The 18,450-nt window shown below is 38.5% G+C and overlaps 1 protein-coding gene across 5 annotated transcripts in view; it reads right to left on the bottom strand.

Annotated features, from left to right (window-relative positions):
• The window catches only part of GPR89A (G protein-coupled receptor 89A), a 56,136-nt gene that overhangs the window by 37,525 nt on the left and 161 nt on the right, over positions 1–18,450 (bottom strand). For 4 of the 5 annotated variants that reach the window (XR_012415851.1, XR_012415850.1, XM_005542128.4 and 1 more), the window contains exons 2-5: positions 10,193–10,252; positions 8,012–8,115; positions 2,943–3,049; positions 2,389–2,490 (exon numbers count right to left, since the gene is read on the bottom strand). Coding sequence is in view for 3 of the 5 variants with exons in the window: in XM_005542128.4 (XP_005542185.2) it covers positions 2,389–2,490; positions 2,943–3,049; positions 8,012–8,115; positions 10,193–10,252 (373 nt within the window). In the remaining 2 variants the exon portion in view is untranslated. Of the gene's footprint in view, positions 1–2,388; positions 2,511–2,942; positions 3,050–8,011; positions 8,116–10,192; positions 10,253–18,450 lie in introns of all 5 variants that reach the window. The other variant, XM_045383568.2, reaches the window with a different exon arrangement.

An 18,450-nucleotide genomic window follows, 5' to 3' on the forward strand; every position in this document is an offset into this window, starting at 1 on the left:
ACAGGTTTATATGAGAACTATACTACCAGGACTCTTTAGTGCAAGTCTTTCCTTTCGCTGACCATTGACATAGGCATGCTGATCACATCAGCGTTTCCTAAATTCCTATCCAGAGTGTTAAAGTAGTAAACTCATTTACCACATTGGAGAGACTCAATTTTCTTCCATTCACTGATTCAAAGAACATGTATTAAAACACTCGTTATGTGTTAAGTTCCACACTAGGCACTAGGGATACAAAGACAAATAACATGTAGTTTTCTGATCTCAGGGAGCCCACAGGTTGATGAGGAAGTTGGAAAAGGAAACATGAAATTGTAAGTTTTATAGATGATATAGATACCTTGAGTTGGGAGCAATTAATATCTCCTAATGCTGGCCAGGAAAATCTTCCTAAAGGAATTGACAAGAGTTGAATCTAGAAAGGATAAATAGGCATTTTCTAGGTAGACAGGGTTGGTGAAGGATTGTCCAGGCTGATAGAACAGCTCTAGAAACTTGAGGCTGGGGGTGGTGGCTCACACTTGTGAGCATTTTGGGAGGCCACGGTGGGTCAATCCCCTGAGCTCAGGAGTTCAAGACCATCCTGAGCAACGTGGAGAAACCCCATCTCTACGAAAAAACACAAAACTTAGCCGGGTGTGGTGGCATTCACCCGTAGTCCCCGTTACTCAGGAGGCTGAGGTGGGAGGATCACTTGAGCCTGGGAGACAGAGGTTGCAGTGAGCCAAGATCACACCACTGCACTCGGGCCTGAATAAGAGTGAGACCTGTCTCAAAAAGAAAATAAATAAATAAACTTGAAATAACTTCATAGGACTGGAGAATGCAACATGTATAGAGAGCAGTAGCCAGGTCATGAAAGGTCTCATACGCCACCTAAGAGTTTGAATGTTTTTGGTAGGCTGGTGTTATGTTAAGTTTTCTGGCCTTTAACATTATTTGAAATCTTGAAACAGTTATTCTTATTTTAAAAATATACAACTATTTATTTGGTACTGCATATGCTTTTCAAAACTGCCTATCTCCTCTGACCTTACTGCAGGAGTCTCATAACCTCTCTCTCCCGAAATTCCTGCTATAGGCAATGAGTATAGATAGAAGGGTGTGTGGGAGGTATGGCAGATTCTATAATAGACACTGGCTCATTCAACATTAATTCCAATATCCTTTTCTAGCATTTGTTTTGGTACTACAGAGTTTAGAAAGCCAAATGCTCCTTCTCAGACTTCCTTGAGGCTAAGGTTCTAAATGTTACCTAGGTTTCACCAAAAAACCAGGCCCATGTGAGGCCTCAGACGCAGAAATGAACAATGTAGGGGTGGTGATAGCACTTAGGAGCTCAAACAGCTGGGACTGAGGTCCCTGATGTCATAGACCCTGAGTGGCATGTGATGACTTCAGAGAGGTTTTCTAGTTTAGTATTGTGGCATAGTTGGGTATTTCTCTTCATCATACAGCAGTTAAGCTTTGCATTCCTGCTTTCCTAGAAAGTCTATAAATTGCCTGACACTGTATAATTAATCACTTTCTGCTTTAAATTAGTTACAGTAGATTCTGTTTTCTGCAATAAGAACCCTGATAATATGGCAGGATGATGAATGAACAGGTATAAATATATTTTTGAAAAGGTTCTAGCATGAAAGCTGCAATATATTTATTACAGATGGGCTCTCTAATCTTTTTAAGATAGACTCATACATACTTCTGAAATAGTTCTGGAAGGACTTATTAGCTGAGGTACTTTTGTTCATTGATTTTAACTTAAAAATTAGGGCTCTGCCAAATCTCGTTTTAAAATAAACTTTTTTTGTTAGAGGGGAGACACCGATTCTTGGAAAGCTTTTCTTTACCTACTAATTGTGGGCGTTTTATGTCACCTTTCCCCACATACATATGCTTCCCTAATGTATCTTTATCATCCCTTAAACAGTGGCCATTTACCTTTTGGGTCACAGACCCCTTCGGAAATCTGATAAAAGTTCATTGATACCTTACCTCCAAATACACATACAAATATATTCCTGTAGTTCTATATACAATATGAGTTAGACACCGTTCTCTTTCCTTATACCCTTTAAGTAAGTATATTCAGTAAAGGAAGGTCAAAAATTCCTACTTTAGAATGATAGAAGTGAGTTCCAAAACCAGCATTAGTTATCTCTTAGAAGGAGAAAATGTAGTTCAAAATCAGACATTTTTCAGAGAAATAGCTTGCTATCCTCCTCAAAATCAGAAACTTTTTTTCCCCAATCCCAAGAACCTATGAATTAATGAATTATTTCCCCAAATAAATTTTTCCCCAAGAAATTTAATTAAATGTTTTTGAAATCAGAAAATTAAACAAAGCTTCTCTCTCCCTTCTTCTGCCCTCCCATATATACTCACCATGTTTTGGGCTGAGAATGGGAAAGGGATCTCCTAGTTTCCAGAAGAAATACATAAAAGTCAGCCATAAGAGACAGGAAAAAAGCAGTCGTTGTTTATGCACTGAGACAGAGGAGACAAAACTGTTAGGAAAAACAGATATAGGTTAAAGAGCTTGCTCTATTTAAAAATATAAGATAATGCTAATTAATATTTGGTTGCTAATTCACTTGGCAAATGAGTGATGAACAGTATAATTTTTAGTGAAAGCATCCTTACCATCGTAAGAGAAATTTAGCTGAATTTAACATGTGGGATGAATTAAATGAAACATTATTAATAGGTAGAAAAATAAAGCTGTGGCAGAACAAATAACCTAATCATTCACTTAATATTTACTTTGTGCCAATTCATTCAATATTTATTTTATATTTATTTTTAAGATGTTGTGTGTGAGGTGTCCTCAAATAGCGGTAGCTACTGAAAGTTAATGTAGAAATGAAGCTATTCACAATCTAAGTCCCCTCAAATACTCATCTCAATCTATGTGCTGACTGAGAGGGCAAAATACTTACATAGTCGGATGTTGCTCACAATAAAATAGCCAATGTAAAAAGGCACCATGAAAACCAGGATCAGCAGAATTACACACAGGTTCATTTTCCAGTGAAAATAACGTGAGCTGAAATAAATGTCAAAGACTGTCACTAGGAGGTCAGCAAATTTCTTTCTCTTTAGTCTTCCAAAGGGTCTTTTGCTCTTTGGACTCAATATTGAATATATCCTATCTAATCAGCCTAATCTTAAAATCTACTCATTTGTAGAGATTAAAAAACACAAATTTCTGAAAGGTATATATGACCATCTTAACCTCTGAAGAATTTCATATATTAAAATAAGAATGTTTATGTTTTTGATATATTCATGGGCAACATATACCACTAACATGTATCAACATAAGACATTGCTGGTAGAATGACTATTGTTTTATTCTCCCCTAGGAATCTTATTCCAATGTAAGAATTAAAGGAAAATAAATGTTAACAGTAATAAATGCTATAAAGGCTCAAAAATATTTCTTTTGTACTCTTGATATAAACACCTGATTTGCATGAATTACTTTTATTAATTTATAAGATGTATTTTGTTAAAACTTTTTGTTAGCAATTTTTATAACAGTTTTAATGAGATATAATTTACCCATTTAAAGTGTACAATTCAATGGTTTTCATATACTCAGAGCTGTGCAACCATCACCTCAATCAATTTTAGAACATTTTCATTAGGCCATAAAGAAATCCTGTACCCATTAGCAGTCACTCCTTTTCTCCCTAACCTCCTCAGCTCTAGGAAACCACCAATATACTTTCTGTTTCTAGAAAACCACCAATACATAATCTTTTATGACTGGCTTCTTTTACTTACCATAATGTTTGCAAGTATCTATCAATAATTGATATGTTGTAGTATCTATCAATAATTCCTTTTATGGCTGAACAATATTCATCCCATTATATGGATATATTATATTTTGTTTCTGGATTTATTAATTGAAGACATTGGGTTTTTGGCTATTATAAATAGAGATGCTATGAATGTGTGTGTATACATTTTGGTGTGGACGTATGTTTTCATTTCTCTTTAGGTAAAAATGGAGTGGAATTGTTGGGTCATATGATAAATCTATATTTAATCTTTTGAGGTACTCCCACTGTTTCCCAATGTGGCTGCATCATTTTACATTTTCCTCAGGAGCGTATGAGAGTTCCAATTTCTCCTCAGCCTCGCCAACACTTGTTATTGTCTTTTTTTTTGTTATAGCCATTTTAGTGTGTGTGAAGTGGTATCTCACTGTGGTTTTGATTTGCATTTCCTTGATGGTTAATGGTACTGGGCATCTATTTATATGTGCTTACTGGCCATTTCTATATCATCTTTGGAGAAATGCCTATTCAGATCCTTTATTCATTTTTAAATTGTATTATATTATTAAACTGTAAGAATTCTTTGTGTATTTTAGATACAAGTTCCAGTCCATTATCAGACAGGCAATTTATAAAAATGTTTTCTTGTTCTTGGAATGTTTGTTCACTTTCTTTTTTTTTTTTTTTTTTTTGAGACGGAGTCTCGCTCTGTCGCCCAGGCTGGAGTGCAGTGGCGCTATCTCGGCTCACTGCAAGCTCCACGTCCCGGGTTTATGCCATTCTCCTGCCTCAGCCTCCCGAGTAGCTGGGACTACAGGCGCCCGCCACCTCGCCCGGCTAATTTTTTTGTATTTTTAGTAGAGACGGGGTTTCATTGTGTTAGCCAGGATGGTCTCGATCTCCTGACCTCGTGATCCGCCCATCTCGGCCTCCCAAAGTGCTGGGATTACAGGCTTGAGCCACCGCGCCCGGCCTGTTCACTTTCTTGATGGTGTCTTTTGTATTTACTGATTTTAAATTTACTTAGGCCTTGTTTCAAAAAAGGCATAAGTGTTAAATGGCTTACAAAATAAATAAAATACAGGATGATGAAATGAACTATAAGGAAATATGAACAACAATGGTAAGAGATAGGTAAAATATTGGGCCAAGCCTGGTGGCTATTATAAAATAGAATTCTAGAAAGTTGCTATAGGTAGGTCATAAATTTAGCTTTAAGTTTTCTTTTTTTTTTTTTTTTTTTTTTTTTTTTTGAGACGGAGTCTCACGCTGTTGCCCAGGCTGGAGTGCAGTGGCGCGATCTCGGCTCACTGCAAGCTCCGCCTCCCGGGTTCCCGCCATTCTCCTGCCTCAGCCTCCTGAGTAGCTGGGACTACAGGCGCCCGCCACCGCGCCCGGCTAATTTTTTGTAGTTTTAGTAGAGACGGGGTTTCACTGTGGTCTCGATCTCCTGACCTTGTGATCCGCCCGCCTCGGCCTCCCAAAGTGCTGGGATTACAGGCTTGAGCCACCGCGCCCGGCCTAGCTTTAAGTTTTCTAATGGTCAATGTGAAATAAAAAATTTGATCAGTTAGATAAAATCATTGTGTCTGCAAGAAAATAACAAATTAATTTCTCAAAAGAAGCATAATTATCATTTATTGTTACTGAATTATTACCAAGATTACAATGAAATTTCTTCAAAGATTTCATAAAGAAGAAAATGCAAAGGCAATTAACAGTGTCTTCAACAACATCCTTTCAAGAGAAATATCAGTTTCAGAGGGCTGTTTCTAACTGTTCCTTCCTTAGTACAGATGGCAGGCATCACAAAACAAAGAGCCATTCAGTAAAAGCTACCCTATAGGGAATGAATACCATTTAGACTAGATACGTTGACAGCTTTTCGCTCCTCTAGGTTAACCTACTTTAGAGCATTTAGAGAAGGAAACAAGCTGGGCATCCTCCAGGCAATTCTACATAGTATTTCAGCTGAGCTTTTGAAAGATTCTGGGAGGCAGTGGGTTTGAAATAACAAGTGCAACTTTAATTGGCAGTACGGACTGCCTATTAAAAGTGAAGCACATGTTTTAACTATTTAAATATAGATTAAATCTATATTTAATCTTTTGAGCTGAGAGTAAAGTGATATTCTCTTGAAAAAATTAAGGATCCCAACAAGATTACACATTTGGATAGGAAGTCATACAATCTCTGCTCAAAGGCGAGTCAAAGGAATATTCTGGCCAAGATTTTCTTTTCAAAACGATTCTGAGTCCAGTCAATGGACAGTTATACTACATCATCAAGGTTCACATTTGTGTTCCATAATTGGGTGAAACACTAGCATGAAAAAACAGGTATAACTGAAGACATGTCTCAGACTGAACAAACCCAATCCTCTATATAACACACAAAGAAGAACCAGATTTCAGCAATGCTACTTCTTATTCTCTTTAACTAACTAAGAAATTTAAGAAATATACACCACAGTATGACTGATGTTTCTTACTATATGGGTTATTAACTATAAGTTAAAAGTTGGGGGACATCATCTACCAAAAACAAAACTATAGCTTTAGAATAACTGAATCCTCTGTATCTATATTTAGATGAGTAGTTGGCAAACTATGGCCTGGCAGCCACCTGCTTTTACAAATTAAGTTTTATTACAGCATGGTCATGCTCGTTTGTTTATATATTGCCTATGACTACTTTTGCTCTACAACAGCAGGGCTGAGTAGTTGCAATAGAAACCTTCTGGTCCACAGAAGCCTAAAATATTTACTATCTGTCCCTTTACAGAAGAAAGTCTGCCAACCCCTGCTTAAATAGCAGTGAAAGATGCAGGTTGTGATAATAAAATTTAATAACCATTATGTAAAATAATACTTGTCTATTCTGTATAGTCATAGGATCTATATCTAGCTCATCCAAAAAAAGGTTTGGATTATTAAAGTTTAAAAGTAGGAGAATCAGAACATACTTCTATTTTACCATAATACATGTTATTCATTGTTCTATCAAGAGACCATTATTATCAACTCTGATTCTCTCTGTCTCACTCTTTTTTTTTTAAGAGATGGGGTCTCACTGTCTTATCCAGTGATCACAGCTCACTGCACATTCTCAAACTCCTGGGCTCAAGGGATCCTCCTGCTTCAGCATCTAGTGTAGCTGGGACTATAGGTGTGTACTACTACCCTCTGCTAATTTTTAAAAATTTTTTTGTAGAGACAGGGTCTCACTTTGTTGCCCAGGCTGGCCTTGAACCTCTGCACTTAAGCGATCCTCCTGCCTCAGCCTCCCAAAGTGCTGGGATTATAGGCGTAAGCCACTGTGTCTAGCCCCTCTCTCTTTTTTTAACCTTTCAATGTTTTGTGATTAACCATTTGTACAGTAAGTTTTTCTTTTTAATTCAAATTTTGTTTTCAACTCTGATTATCAAAGGATTTGAGAGTACAGTCTCTCTACAAGTCTCAAGTGTCAGGGGTCTATAATGAACTTACCTTGGTGCTGAGTCCTAACTTTAGAGTGAAAGACTACTTTACTCTTAAAGGTTTTTCCAGGTAGTGATAAAAAAGTACAACAAAGCCTGCATAGCATAGTTGAACCCTACACATAAATGCCGCTAAAAAAATTCTCAAGCTTGCAGATTAACAAGCAAGAAATATTTCGGATAGACTGTCTAATAAACTAACAGGTCTATTATTCGGAAGGGAGTAAAGAGTTACTTTTAAAAAGTGTTTTAAGAAACACTTTAAATTCAACCAAACTTGACCATGACTGTAAAATCAATAAAAGTAACTAAGTTAAGTAAGAACTGGAGCTCAGTCTTCAGAGAGATCATTAAGTATCTCTGAGGAATTCTAACCTTTTCAGGTAGAGATTTTCAATCAGCAGAACAATGTGAAGGGCTGTTACTGGGATTCAGTCAGCGAGCAGTCCCGGAAAAATAAAGCTTCTAGGAGTGAAGCCTCGTCTGCGGCTTCACAGCCTCACTCCAATGAGTTTTTCAGAGTTAATGGTCAGATCTTTTCTTTCCTGGTTTCTCATAATCTTTGTCAAACCAGCTACTAGGTGGCTGTGACCCATATCTGCTATGATCATTGTAGTTACTGAGACTAAATTATTAACACAGTGTTTCTTTTTTATCTCAGTTATGAGATCCAGATAGCTTTTCCACCGTAAAGAATGTAGCACAGAACTCTTCAAGAGGAGTTATTCGTACTCTTACTCACCTGCTATTCAATACTCCTAAGATTTCAAAGATGATGAGCTCAAACATGGTGCAAGAAAATGCAAATGTCACAGAGAAGATCACCTGTACAACATACTGACGTATCTGTTAAAAGCCAAATAGAGACTAGAAGTTATTTCCGTGTTTAAAAACTGAACTGATAACCTCCTTCTGGTTACAAGTCAGAAAACTTATTTTGAGGAAATTCTGAAGTCACTGGAAGTAGGGCCACAATAGCAACTTGCCTGGAGCTAAAGAAAAAGACCAAAGTAGGTGGCACTTCTGAATCTTGAGTCACTATTACCAGCATCCTCTTGTGGATGAAGAATTTTGAGGACAAGAAGATGAAGTGACAAGGTCATAGGTAGCACTTAGAATTCCTGATGCACACTGACAAAAAACTGACAGATTCATATATAATGGTTAATGTTTAAAGGGGTTCTTCAATACTCTGCAGATCCTGGATCAGTTCTGGAACCTCCCCTGGGAGGCCTTAAAGTATTGGGCAGAAGAAAATCTCCAGAATTCCAGGCTCTTTCAGACAATAAACTCCCCGAGAAAGTTTAATGGAGAACATCCTAGAAGTGACCCAATGTAGACTATAACCCCTGATCTTATTACTAATTAGGAGAACTAACTAGGAAATGTCCAGTCTAGGATGGTGATCTTCTGAATCCAAAGCTTAAGATAAAAACACCAGCTTTGTGTTGCGGGAAGTCAGGGACCCCGAATGGAGGGACCGGCTGAAGCTGTGGCAGAACATAAATTGTGAAGATTTCAAGGGCATTTATTAGTTCCCCAAATTAGGACTTTTATAATTTCTTACACCTGTCTTTACTGCAATCTCCGAATACAAACTGTGAAGATTTCATGGACATTTATTAATTGTCCATTAATACTTTTATAATTTATAAAAGTATTAATTAATACTTTTATAATTAATTAATTATACTCCAAATTAATACTTTTATAATTTCTTACGCCTGTCTTAATCTCTTAATTCCGTCATCTTTGTAAGCTGAGGATGTATGTCACCTCAGGACCCTGTGATGATTGCGTTAACTGTACAAATTGTTTGTAAAGCATGTGTGTTTGAACAATACAAAATTAGTGCACCCTGAAAAAGAACAGAACAGCGATTTTCAGGGAACAAGGAAAGATAACCATAAGGTCTGACTGCCTGCGGGGTCGGGCAGAATACAGCCATATTTTTCTTCCTGCAGAAAGCAGGTAGGAGAAATATTGCTGAATTCTTTTCCCATCAAGGAATAACCTTGAGGAAGGAATGCACACCTAGGGGGAGGTTTATGAAGGGCTGCTCTAGGAAGTCTGTCTTATGCGGTTGAGATAAGACTGAAATACGCCTTGGTCTCCTGCAATGCCCTCAGGCTTACTAGGATTGGGAAATTCCAGCCTGGAAAATTCTAGTCAGACCAGTTGTCAGGTCTGGAACCTTGTTTCCTGTTAAGATGTTTATCAAGACAATGAGTGCACAGCAGGACACAGATCCTCATCTGTAATTCTAATTTTTGCCTCTGCCTTGTGATCTTTTATTGCATCTGAAGCACTGACCTCTGTGACCCACTTCCTATTCATACACCCCCTCCGCTTTTGAAATCCCTAATAAAAACTTGCTGGTTTTGTGGCTCAGGGTCGCTGTCACAGTCCTACCAATATGTGATGGCACCCCCAGAGGCCTAGCTATAAAATTTTTCTCTTGTACTCTTTATTTCTGAGACCGGTCGACACTTAGGGAAAACAGAAAGAACCTATGTTGAAATATTGGGGGCTGGTTCCCCTGATAGCCTTGGGATTTTGGTATTAACTTAGAATATAAGACTGGCAATTCAGGGCCAGATAGACAAATGAAAGGGAACATTTGTGAGACATTATGAATTAAATTCTCTCCTGCAGAATAACTATTTGCTATTGGTGCATATCCTGATATGACTAAGGCATAACATTCCTTTCTCCTAACTTCTGGGCTACATTTGGCTTGCCTTTTTTCCCCCCTTTTAAATCAATTAAGCCTAATTATATTCTCCAGTCTAATAGTTATATAGTACTTATTTGGTAACAGCTTCCTATCTTGGAAATGAACATAATGTTTCTTTAATGGAGACATTTTTCTTGTCAATCTAAATTCATATAGTGTAAGTATGACAAAATTATTTCTTCTCACCTCATAGTCTTTAAACAATTGGCGCATGAAGAAAAGCCACCCAAATCCAAAAAATAGTATCTGGAAGGGAAAGAAGATAGAATGTCAATATATATTTTTTCTGAGAAATGTTTTATAGAAACATTTCTATAAAACAGGTCTGCTAACTAGACGGTTAACTTATTTCAGGGATTAAAGATAAGATCCACTCTTATAAGACCTACTTATTAAAGCTCATGACATTGGAAATAAATGTTTAAATGTTCTTGGATGTTTGAAGTTATACATGTTACAGAGTATGCTTCAAGACAAAAATGGAAGTACATATTTTCCCATAATCTTATGATAATAATTACATGAGTCAGAGAAGTTCGCAAATAGAAAAGGAATCAGCGGCCAGGTGTGGTGGCTCACACTTGTAATCCCAGCACTTTGGGAGGACAAGGTGGGCAGATCACCTGAGGCCAGGAGTTTAAGACCAGTCTGGCCAACATGGCGAAGCCCCATCTCTACTGAAAACACAAAAATTAGCTGAGTGTGGACACCTGTAATCCCAGCTGCTCCCGGAGGCTGAGGCATGAGAATAGCTTGAATCTGGGAGGCGGAGGTTGCAGAGAGCCAATATCACGCCACTGCATTACAGCCTGGGTGATAGAGTGAGATTCGGTCTCAAAAAAAAAAAAAAGAAAAGGAGTCAGAGTGAGATTTGCTTCTTACGGATGATCCCTGACTGCAAGTATTTAAAAAAAAATACCAGCCTGGCCAACATGGTGAAAACCCGTTTCTACAAAAAAACACACACCCATAAAAATGAGCTGGGGGTGGTGGGGTCTGCCTGTAGTCTCAGCCACCTGGGAGGCAAAGGTGGGAAGATCACCTGAGCTTAGGAAGTTGAGGCTGCAGTGAGCCATGACTGCACCACTGTGCTCCAGCCTGCGCAACAGAGTGAGACCCTGTCTCAAAAAATAAATAAAAATAAATCAATTTAAAAAATAAAAACTTCACGGGAAAGGAGTTGAGACCAAAAGCAGACGAGCAGTAGAAAGCCTAATGTGTTTTATATCTGTTTCCTTCAGAGAGTTTTCTTAGCTTCTCCACCATCCTGCCTAATCTACATAAAGTGGTTTTCATCTCAGTGTAAAGCTGAGAGATTGCAGGATCCCTCTTTTGTCAGTTTTGTTTCAAACTGGCAGAGACCATAGCCACATGACAGCTGACAAAGCTGGTCTGTAGTAAGCAGAACTTTCTATACATAGACACACACTGACACGACTAATCTTTTCTTCTTAAACTGGCTAGGACCTTTATGAAGAAAATGATTTTATGTCTTCCTAGGGACTACTTTACTGAGCAAGTGTAAACTCAGTAGTTTAGCACAGACTACTTTAGCTTCTTATCGTGCCCCTGCTGCCTAGCAAACTCATGTGTTCAGCCCCCTGGAACTTCCTTTGGTTCTTTAGACCCATATTCTTTCACATTGAGACCTCTGTAAATGTCCTCTGACAGGAACTTCTCTCCAACCCTCTCCCAGTTATGCTATTTACTCCTTCTGGAAGGCCCTCGCTGCCCTCCCAAACACAGATAAATTGCTCTTTTTATATAATCTTATTCTACATCGTACTTCCCTCATCAAAGTGCTTACCATACGGTTTTGTAATGCCTGATTTAAATATTTTTTGACATTAGATTATAAGCTCTATGAGGACAAAAACCATGTTTGTCTTGCAATCTTTGTATCCTTGGCATCCAGCACAAAGCCTGGTACGTAGCAGGCTCTCCATAAGTGCTTGCTGAATGGCTAAGTGGTCTACATAAAAGATGGTTTATTCTTCAGCATTCAGTCTTAAATTTTCTGTAATAACTCCGATGTGCTATGCTAGGTGCTGAGGATACAAAGATAAGTAGGATGGTTACTACCCTCTACAAGCTCACAACATAGTGAAGACACTACATAAATAACTATAACATAATATGGATATGCAATGATAGAAATACATACACGATATTGTAAAACAATATGAAAGAGGGAGACCAAACCAATCTGTAGGGGCTTAGGACAGATTTTCTGGAGAAGATAATGCTTGAGCTGAAGGAAGTTTTAATTTGCAGTTACAACCTGATAATTGTGTGCAAATTTTGGGATTATGTGCATTTTTCTAGAGTGGTTGAAGGTATTCATCACACACTCAACGGTTTCCACCACTCCTAACATGTTAAAAACCACCCTCTCAAAGGATGAATAAGAATCAAGTAGGGAGGTTGGACACAGTGGCTCACGCCTGTAATCCCAGCACTTTGGGAGGCCAAGGTGGGTGGATCGCTTGAGCCCAGGAGTTCGAGAACAGCTTGGGCAACATGGTGAAACCCTATCTCTACAAAAAATACAAAAATTAGCTAGGTGTGGTGGTGCGTGCCTGTAGTTCCAGCTTATGGGGAGGCTGAGGTGGAAGGGCCACTTGAGTCTGGCAGGTGGAGGCTACAGTGAGCCGTGAGCACGTCACTGCATTCCAGCTTGGGTGACGGAGCGAAACCCTGTCTCAAAACAAAACAAATGAACAAAAAAAGAATCAAGTAGGGTAAAAACAGGTGGTAGGGGTAGGAGGACAGGGCTTTCCAGATAGCAAAGGGCATGAGTAAAGGCGCAGAGTGAAAAGCGTGGTATATGCCAGGAACTACACATGGTTTGGAGATGCTAGAAGATGAAATTCAAAGAAGGAAGAGGTTAAAAATGAGGCTAGACAAGAGGAGTGGATGTCCAACCACTGAGAGCTTTGAAGGCCACCCTAAGATTATAGTCTGTAGGTGGTGAGGGTTATTTAAGCAGGGAAATGGCATGGTCTGATTTGTTGTATATTATAGAGAGCAGTATGGTGACTGTGTGGAAGACACATTTGAAGGAAATAACATTGTAGGAAGAGAAGCATCATAGAAATGTGTTATGGGAGTTCAGATGAAAGATGATAAAGCCCTGAATTAAGACATTTGGTGACAGAAGAGGAGACGACAGATTTGAGAACTATTTAGAAGGTAAAATCAGCAGGGAGAAGTCAAGGATGATAATTTGGAATACAGGATGAATAGTGAAGCTACCCAATTTATATTAAGAATATTGGAGAAAGAAGAGGTTTAGGAAAGGGGGCAGAGGATGGGGAAAATGATGAGCTCATTTTGAACACACTAAGGGCCTGAGGGACAGCCAGCAAGATGGGTCAAGATATCCAGCAAGCACCTGAATAAAAGACAGATTGTGAAGGCAGGTCTAAGATATACTTATGAGTTGAAACCATCAAAGTACATGAGATCACCCGGGAACAGTATCTAGAGTAAGGAGAGCAATGTGCCAAGAAGAAAACACTAGAGGATAAGGAACACAGTTTGAATGGTGAGGTAGGGGCAGGAACCAGAGCGTAGCAGGTCAGAATGAATGGGAGCTAAACCAGTGGGGATAGTAAATGCAAATTACTCCAGGGAGGGCCAGGAATGAGAAAAAAAGAGAACACTAGATAATAGGCTAGAGAAGAATATGGAATAAAGGGACAGTTTATTGGCCAAGGGGAAAGAAAGCAGTCAAGTAAGGAGAAAAAGATGAGAAGGATGATGGAATGCTAGAGGATGAACTGATACTATTAATTTATTATTATTATTAGGTAACTTTTATTAAGCATTTACTATATTCCAGGCTCTCTAAGTAGTACGTAGCATTATAATCTTATAAAAATCATTAAAAACCCAGTAAGGTAAGTTTGATTGTCCTATTTTCACAGAGGAAGATGAGGTTTAGAGAAGTTAATCAATTTATAGTAAGTATCAGAATCAAGATTGAACTCAAGCCTGTTTGACTCCAAAATCTGTGCTTTTTTTTTTAAAATAATATGTTTTCAGCTCTTATTGACTCTGGCTGTTTAGAAAATCTGTGCTTTTAACCACTTCAAAATAAGCTACTCTAAGATCAAAGGTAGGGAGAATGGACTTAAACTGGAGTAGGGGAACCCCGTTTTCTGAAATGGGAGGAAAGGAGGTGAGAATGGTTGTGAACACAGATAACCTTTTAGATTATGCAGAAAGTACTCACAGTAGGAGATCATACCTTTTGGCTTCACTTTTGTTGAGTAAGTATGAGGCAAGGTTATCTGCTAAGAGTAAGACAGGTGAGTATAGAAAAGGGAGCTTTGACAAAGATTCAGACAAACTTTGAGGGGAATATAACCAGTAGCTGATTAAGGTCAAGAAAAGGAATAATTCAGTGAGCTGAGGGTTAAACTCATGGCGTTGGCAAACTACACAGCTGTGTGATTTTCTACAGTAGCTTTCAGGCCTCTGTATTAGTGGTAGACAAACTATAACAATGATCCAAGTATGGACTTATATATATATATATATGTATATATATGAAGGTAAACGAACAAGCAGGTGTAAGAAAGTAAGTTGGATCCAAGCATCTAGATCAAGTAGAAAAGGAAAGGATCAAACAGATTAGGAGAAAATGTCCAGGATATCCTTTGGCTATTATAAAGAGTTACCAATGGTAACTCTATAAAGACAGATGTAAATTCAGAGTTTAGAGACCATATTCATATGACTTATGAAGCCACAACTGAAGATAGAGAAGTTGGGCAGTTAGGAATGAGAGTAGTATGTATAGTGGAAATGGATGATTAAAAAAAAAAATCACCAAGATTGCTGTGAAATGGAACTTTAGACAAGTAAGAGAAAACAAGCAAAAATTTTAAGTTTATATGGTGGGGAGGGGAATGGAAGAAAAGAGAAACAGATATATACCTTTAATATTTTATTGTGGCCTCCTTTCACATTGACAAAGAAAGTGTAACAAGACTTTCAGAACAAAATTATGTCTTTTGCAGCAACACAGATGCACCTAGAGGCCATCATCCTAAACAAATTAACACAAGAACAGAAAACCAAGTACCCCATGTTCTCACTTCTAAGTGGGAACTAAATATTGGGTACTCACCAACATAAAGATGGCAAAAAAAGAAACTGGAGACTACTTGGGGACAGGGGAGGGGAGAAAGGGGAAGGACTGAAAAACCAATTATTGAGTAGTATGTACCTGGTACCTGGGTGACCAGATCATTTGTATCCCAAACCTCAGCTCCCACAATATACCCAGCACAAGTACCAAATCTACAATAAAATTAAAGTTGAAAAAAAAAAAAAAAGACTTTTAAACTACACACATACACAAAAGTAGCTGGAGAATTCATTTATATCCAAGATAAACACAAATTCTGGCAAGATTATAGAGGATCCAAAAAGAATGCAGAAGCAAAATGCAATTTCAAATAGCTTTGCAAATAAAATGGAAATAAAATAAGAAGCTTTGCAAATAAAATAAGAAGGTTGGCACATAGCTTCTTATTATAAACGAGACTTAATACTTTCAGAATTGTACAGAGTAAAATCTTGACCTTAGGACTTAAGAGTGTACTCTGGAACTGATAAGTCTTAATGACTGTACAGAGGGCTCAAAACATGAGTTAGATAACAGTTGCTTTTATAAAAGTGACTTCTGGGTTGAAAATTAGCTACTGTTAAAAAAAAAAAAAAGATGGCCATCAGCAGGATAGTTATTAAAGAATTAAGTATAAAAGACACCTTTCTTGGATCATTTGTTCACCCTTTTAATCATTTAACAAATATTTATTAGTGCCTAATATGTGCCAGGTCCAAGGGATAGAATGGCAAACAAGAGAGCATGAATGCTACTCTCAAAAGTTTATAATCTATGGAGGAGATAAACAAGTAATTACAAAACAATGTGGTAGCGTTGTTACAGGGGAAGTAGGTGAAGGGTACTATGGCAGTATGTATAGGGACATCTAGTCCAGTCTAGGAGAAGCTTCTTGGATGTTCAAGTTGAGATCTGAAAGCTGAAAAGGATATGAGGAAAAGGCCCAGAAAAAGAAAACACACTGTGTGGAAATCTGGAGGCACCACAGCATGGCCAGGTTAGGGAACTAAAAGAAGTTCAGGAAGTCTAAAGAATAAAATGGTGAAAGCCACAGCTGAAGAGAGAAGAGCCAGGGTCCCATAAATAAGGGACCTGATAAGGGCGAGGGTCCCATCAATAATGGACCTGAAAAGCCACATAAAGGAGTGTGAACTTCATCCTGTGGCGCAGTGAGCAAGATTCAATATGGGATCTCTAATTTCAGATTTCATTTCAAATAAACCTTTCAGTTAATACAACACAGAAAAATGAGTGGGGAGGGGTGCGGGGGGCAATGGTGGTGTTTCCAAGGTAACCGCACCTCTCTAGAGAAGTGCTTTTTATTAAATACATATTCACTACAACGCTACTGTGTGCCCGCAACTGATCTAGATGCTGGTGAATACAGGAAAGAACAAGAAAGACAGTGTCTTGGACTTCATGGACAGACAACAAACACATGAACATACAAATGAACTATAGTAATAAATGTCAAGAAGAAAATAAAACATGGAAATGAGGAAGAAGGCAGCCGGAATGGAAAGCTACTTTGGCTGTGGGCAGGGTATCAGGTAAAACCTTCCTAAAGTGACATTTTTACTAATGCCGAAATGATGATAAAGTAGCCACATAAATATGTGAACAGAGAACATTCCATGCAAAGGAATCTTTGGGTCTTTCTTCCACATTAGTTTAACAATTACTGCATATGGATACATGCGTGAAGTAAAAGTCTATGATTACAAGGCATACAAAATTAGAAAGCCACTTCCTTGGTTCAACGTATCAATTATATCCACGCTAAAAATCCTAGAGGCTGCAATGCAAAGCCAATTTTCTACTGACATTCTTATCTTTATTCTAAGTGAAAAGAAAAGCTAATTAAATATTGTTATTTTTCTTAAATTGGTACTAGGGTTAAAAATAACCCTGAGTTGTCACCAAGGGCACTGGGTAGTCTTAGAAAGGTTTTAAGCAGAAGAATTACATGTCCAGGTTTTTTAACAATACATTTGAATAGTACGCAGTCAATAAAAACAATTATGAAAACTATAGAAAGGTGGTAAATTAAAAAAATTTTTTTTAAAAAAAGATTGCATTAGAGTGGTAGGATCATGGATGGCTTTTCCTTCTTTCTTATCTTCTTAAACATTGTAAAAGTTTTTGAACAGAAAAGGACAATGCTCCGCTATACGGAGACGAGTATTAGGATGAAGCAATACAAAAATTGAATCAAAGAACAAAAATTCAGTTCACTTTAAGCTCCAAAAGGTAACTGTTTCTGTTACTTGCCGTTTGAGAGAAAGAACAAGTAAAAACAACCAAAAAAAAAAAAATCTTCAAATTATTGGAAAGACGAGGGGAAAAAGGTAAATAGGTAGTCTGAGCTTCACAAATATTAACAGTTGGCCAACAATTATTTATTGAATGCCTGCACTTAAAAGTGGAGATACAGCTATGAACAAGGCAGGATTTCAAAAAACAAAATCATAAACACATACATAAATGATGCCAGTGCTATGATAAATGCTAGGAAGAAACAATAATTAACAATGGATTACATGGTAAAAGCAAGAGGCTCACTAGACGAAGCTTCTATTGAGCACAGACAATGTCTTATATGTTTGTACGCTCAGAGCTTTATATAACGGTCGATAAATGTTTGTTGACTGTACAAACAAATGAAGGTGACCAATGGAGAAGAAATGAGGGTCAGAAAAACATCCGAAAAAGGTGGGTAAGTAAGCATAGGATAAAGGATGAGGTGTCAGTGCAAAAACGAAACTTTATACTTTTAAGCATACGTATAACCTTATATTGACACTCTGAAGCAGCAAATTTCTCCACACCTGGATGCAGATTTGACATCTAACAGCAAAGCCTACACTGACGTGTCCTCAGTATCCAGCCCTGATTGGCGCGCCGCACACCCGGTGCCCGGAACCACACAGGCTTCCCCAGCCCAGGGTCAGCGGCGCAGCCCGGAAGCTTCGAGGAGCTTCGAGGAGCTCTGAGGACCGCCGCCTTAGCTGGCGGCGCCGGCTCTAAGCGTGGAGGCCGGCGGACCCCTTCCAAAAGTGGACCGAAATTCCAGGGACGCATGCCGGGTGGGGCCGCGGACGGCCGCAGGCCAGCCTCCTGATAGCCGGGGTAGAGGGAACCGGAGGCAGCAAATCGCACACCCTCTTCGCGCTCTGGGTCCCGGAGTAACTGGCGCAGGCAGCTAGAGAGAGACGCCAGACCCCGGACCAGCCCGCACCGCGGAGGACCTGAGAGGGCAATTTGGGAAAGGGAGGCGGACGGGTATCGGGGAGGGAGGCGGTGACTC

This window comes from Macaca fascicularis, chromosome 1, assembly GCF_037993035.2.
Source record: "Macaca fascicularis isolate 582-1 chromosome 1, T2T-MFA8v1.1".
NCBI classification, from domain to species: Eukaryota; Metazoa; Chordata; class Mammalia; order Primates; family Cercopithecidae; genus Macaca; species Macaca fascicularis.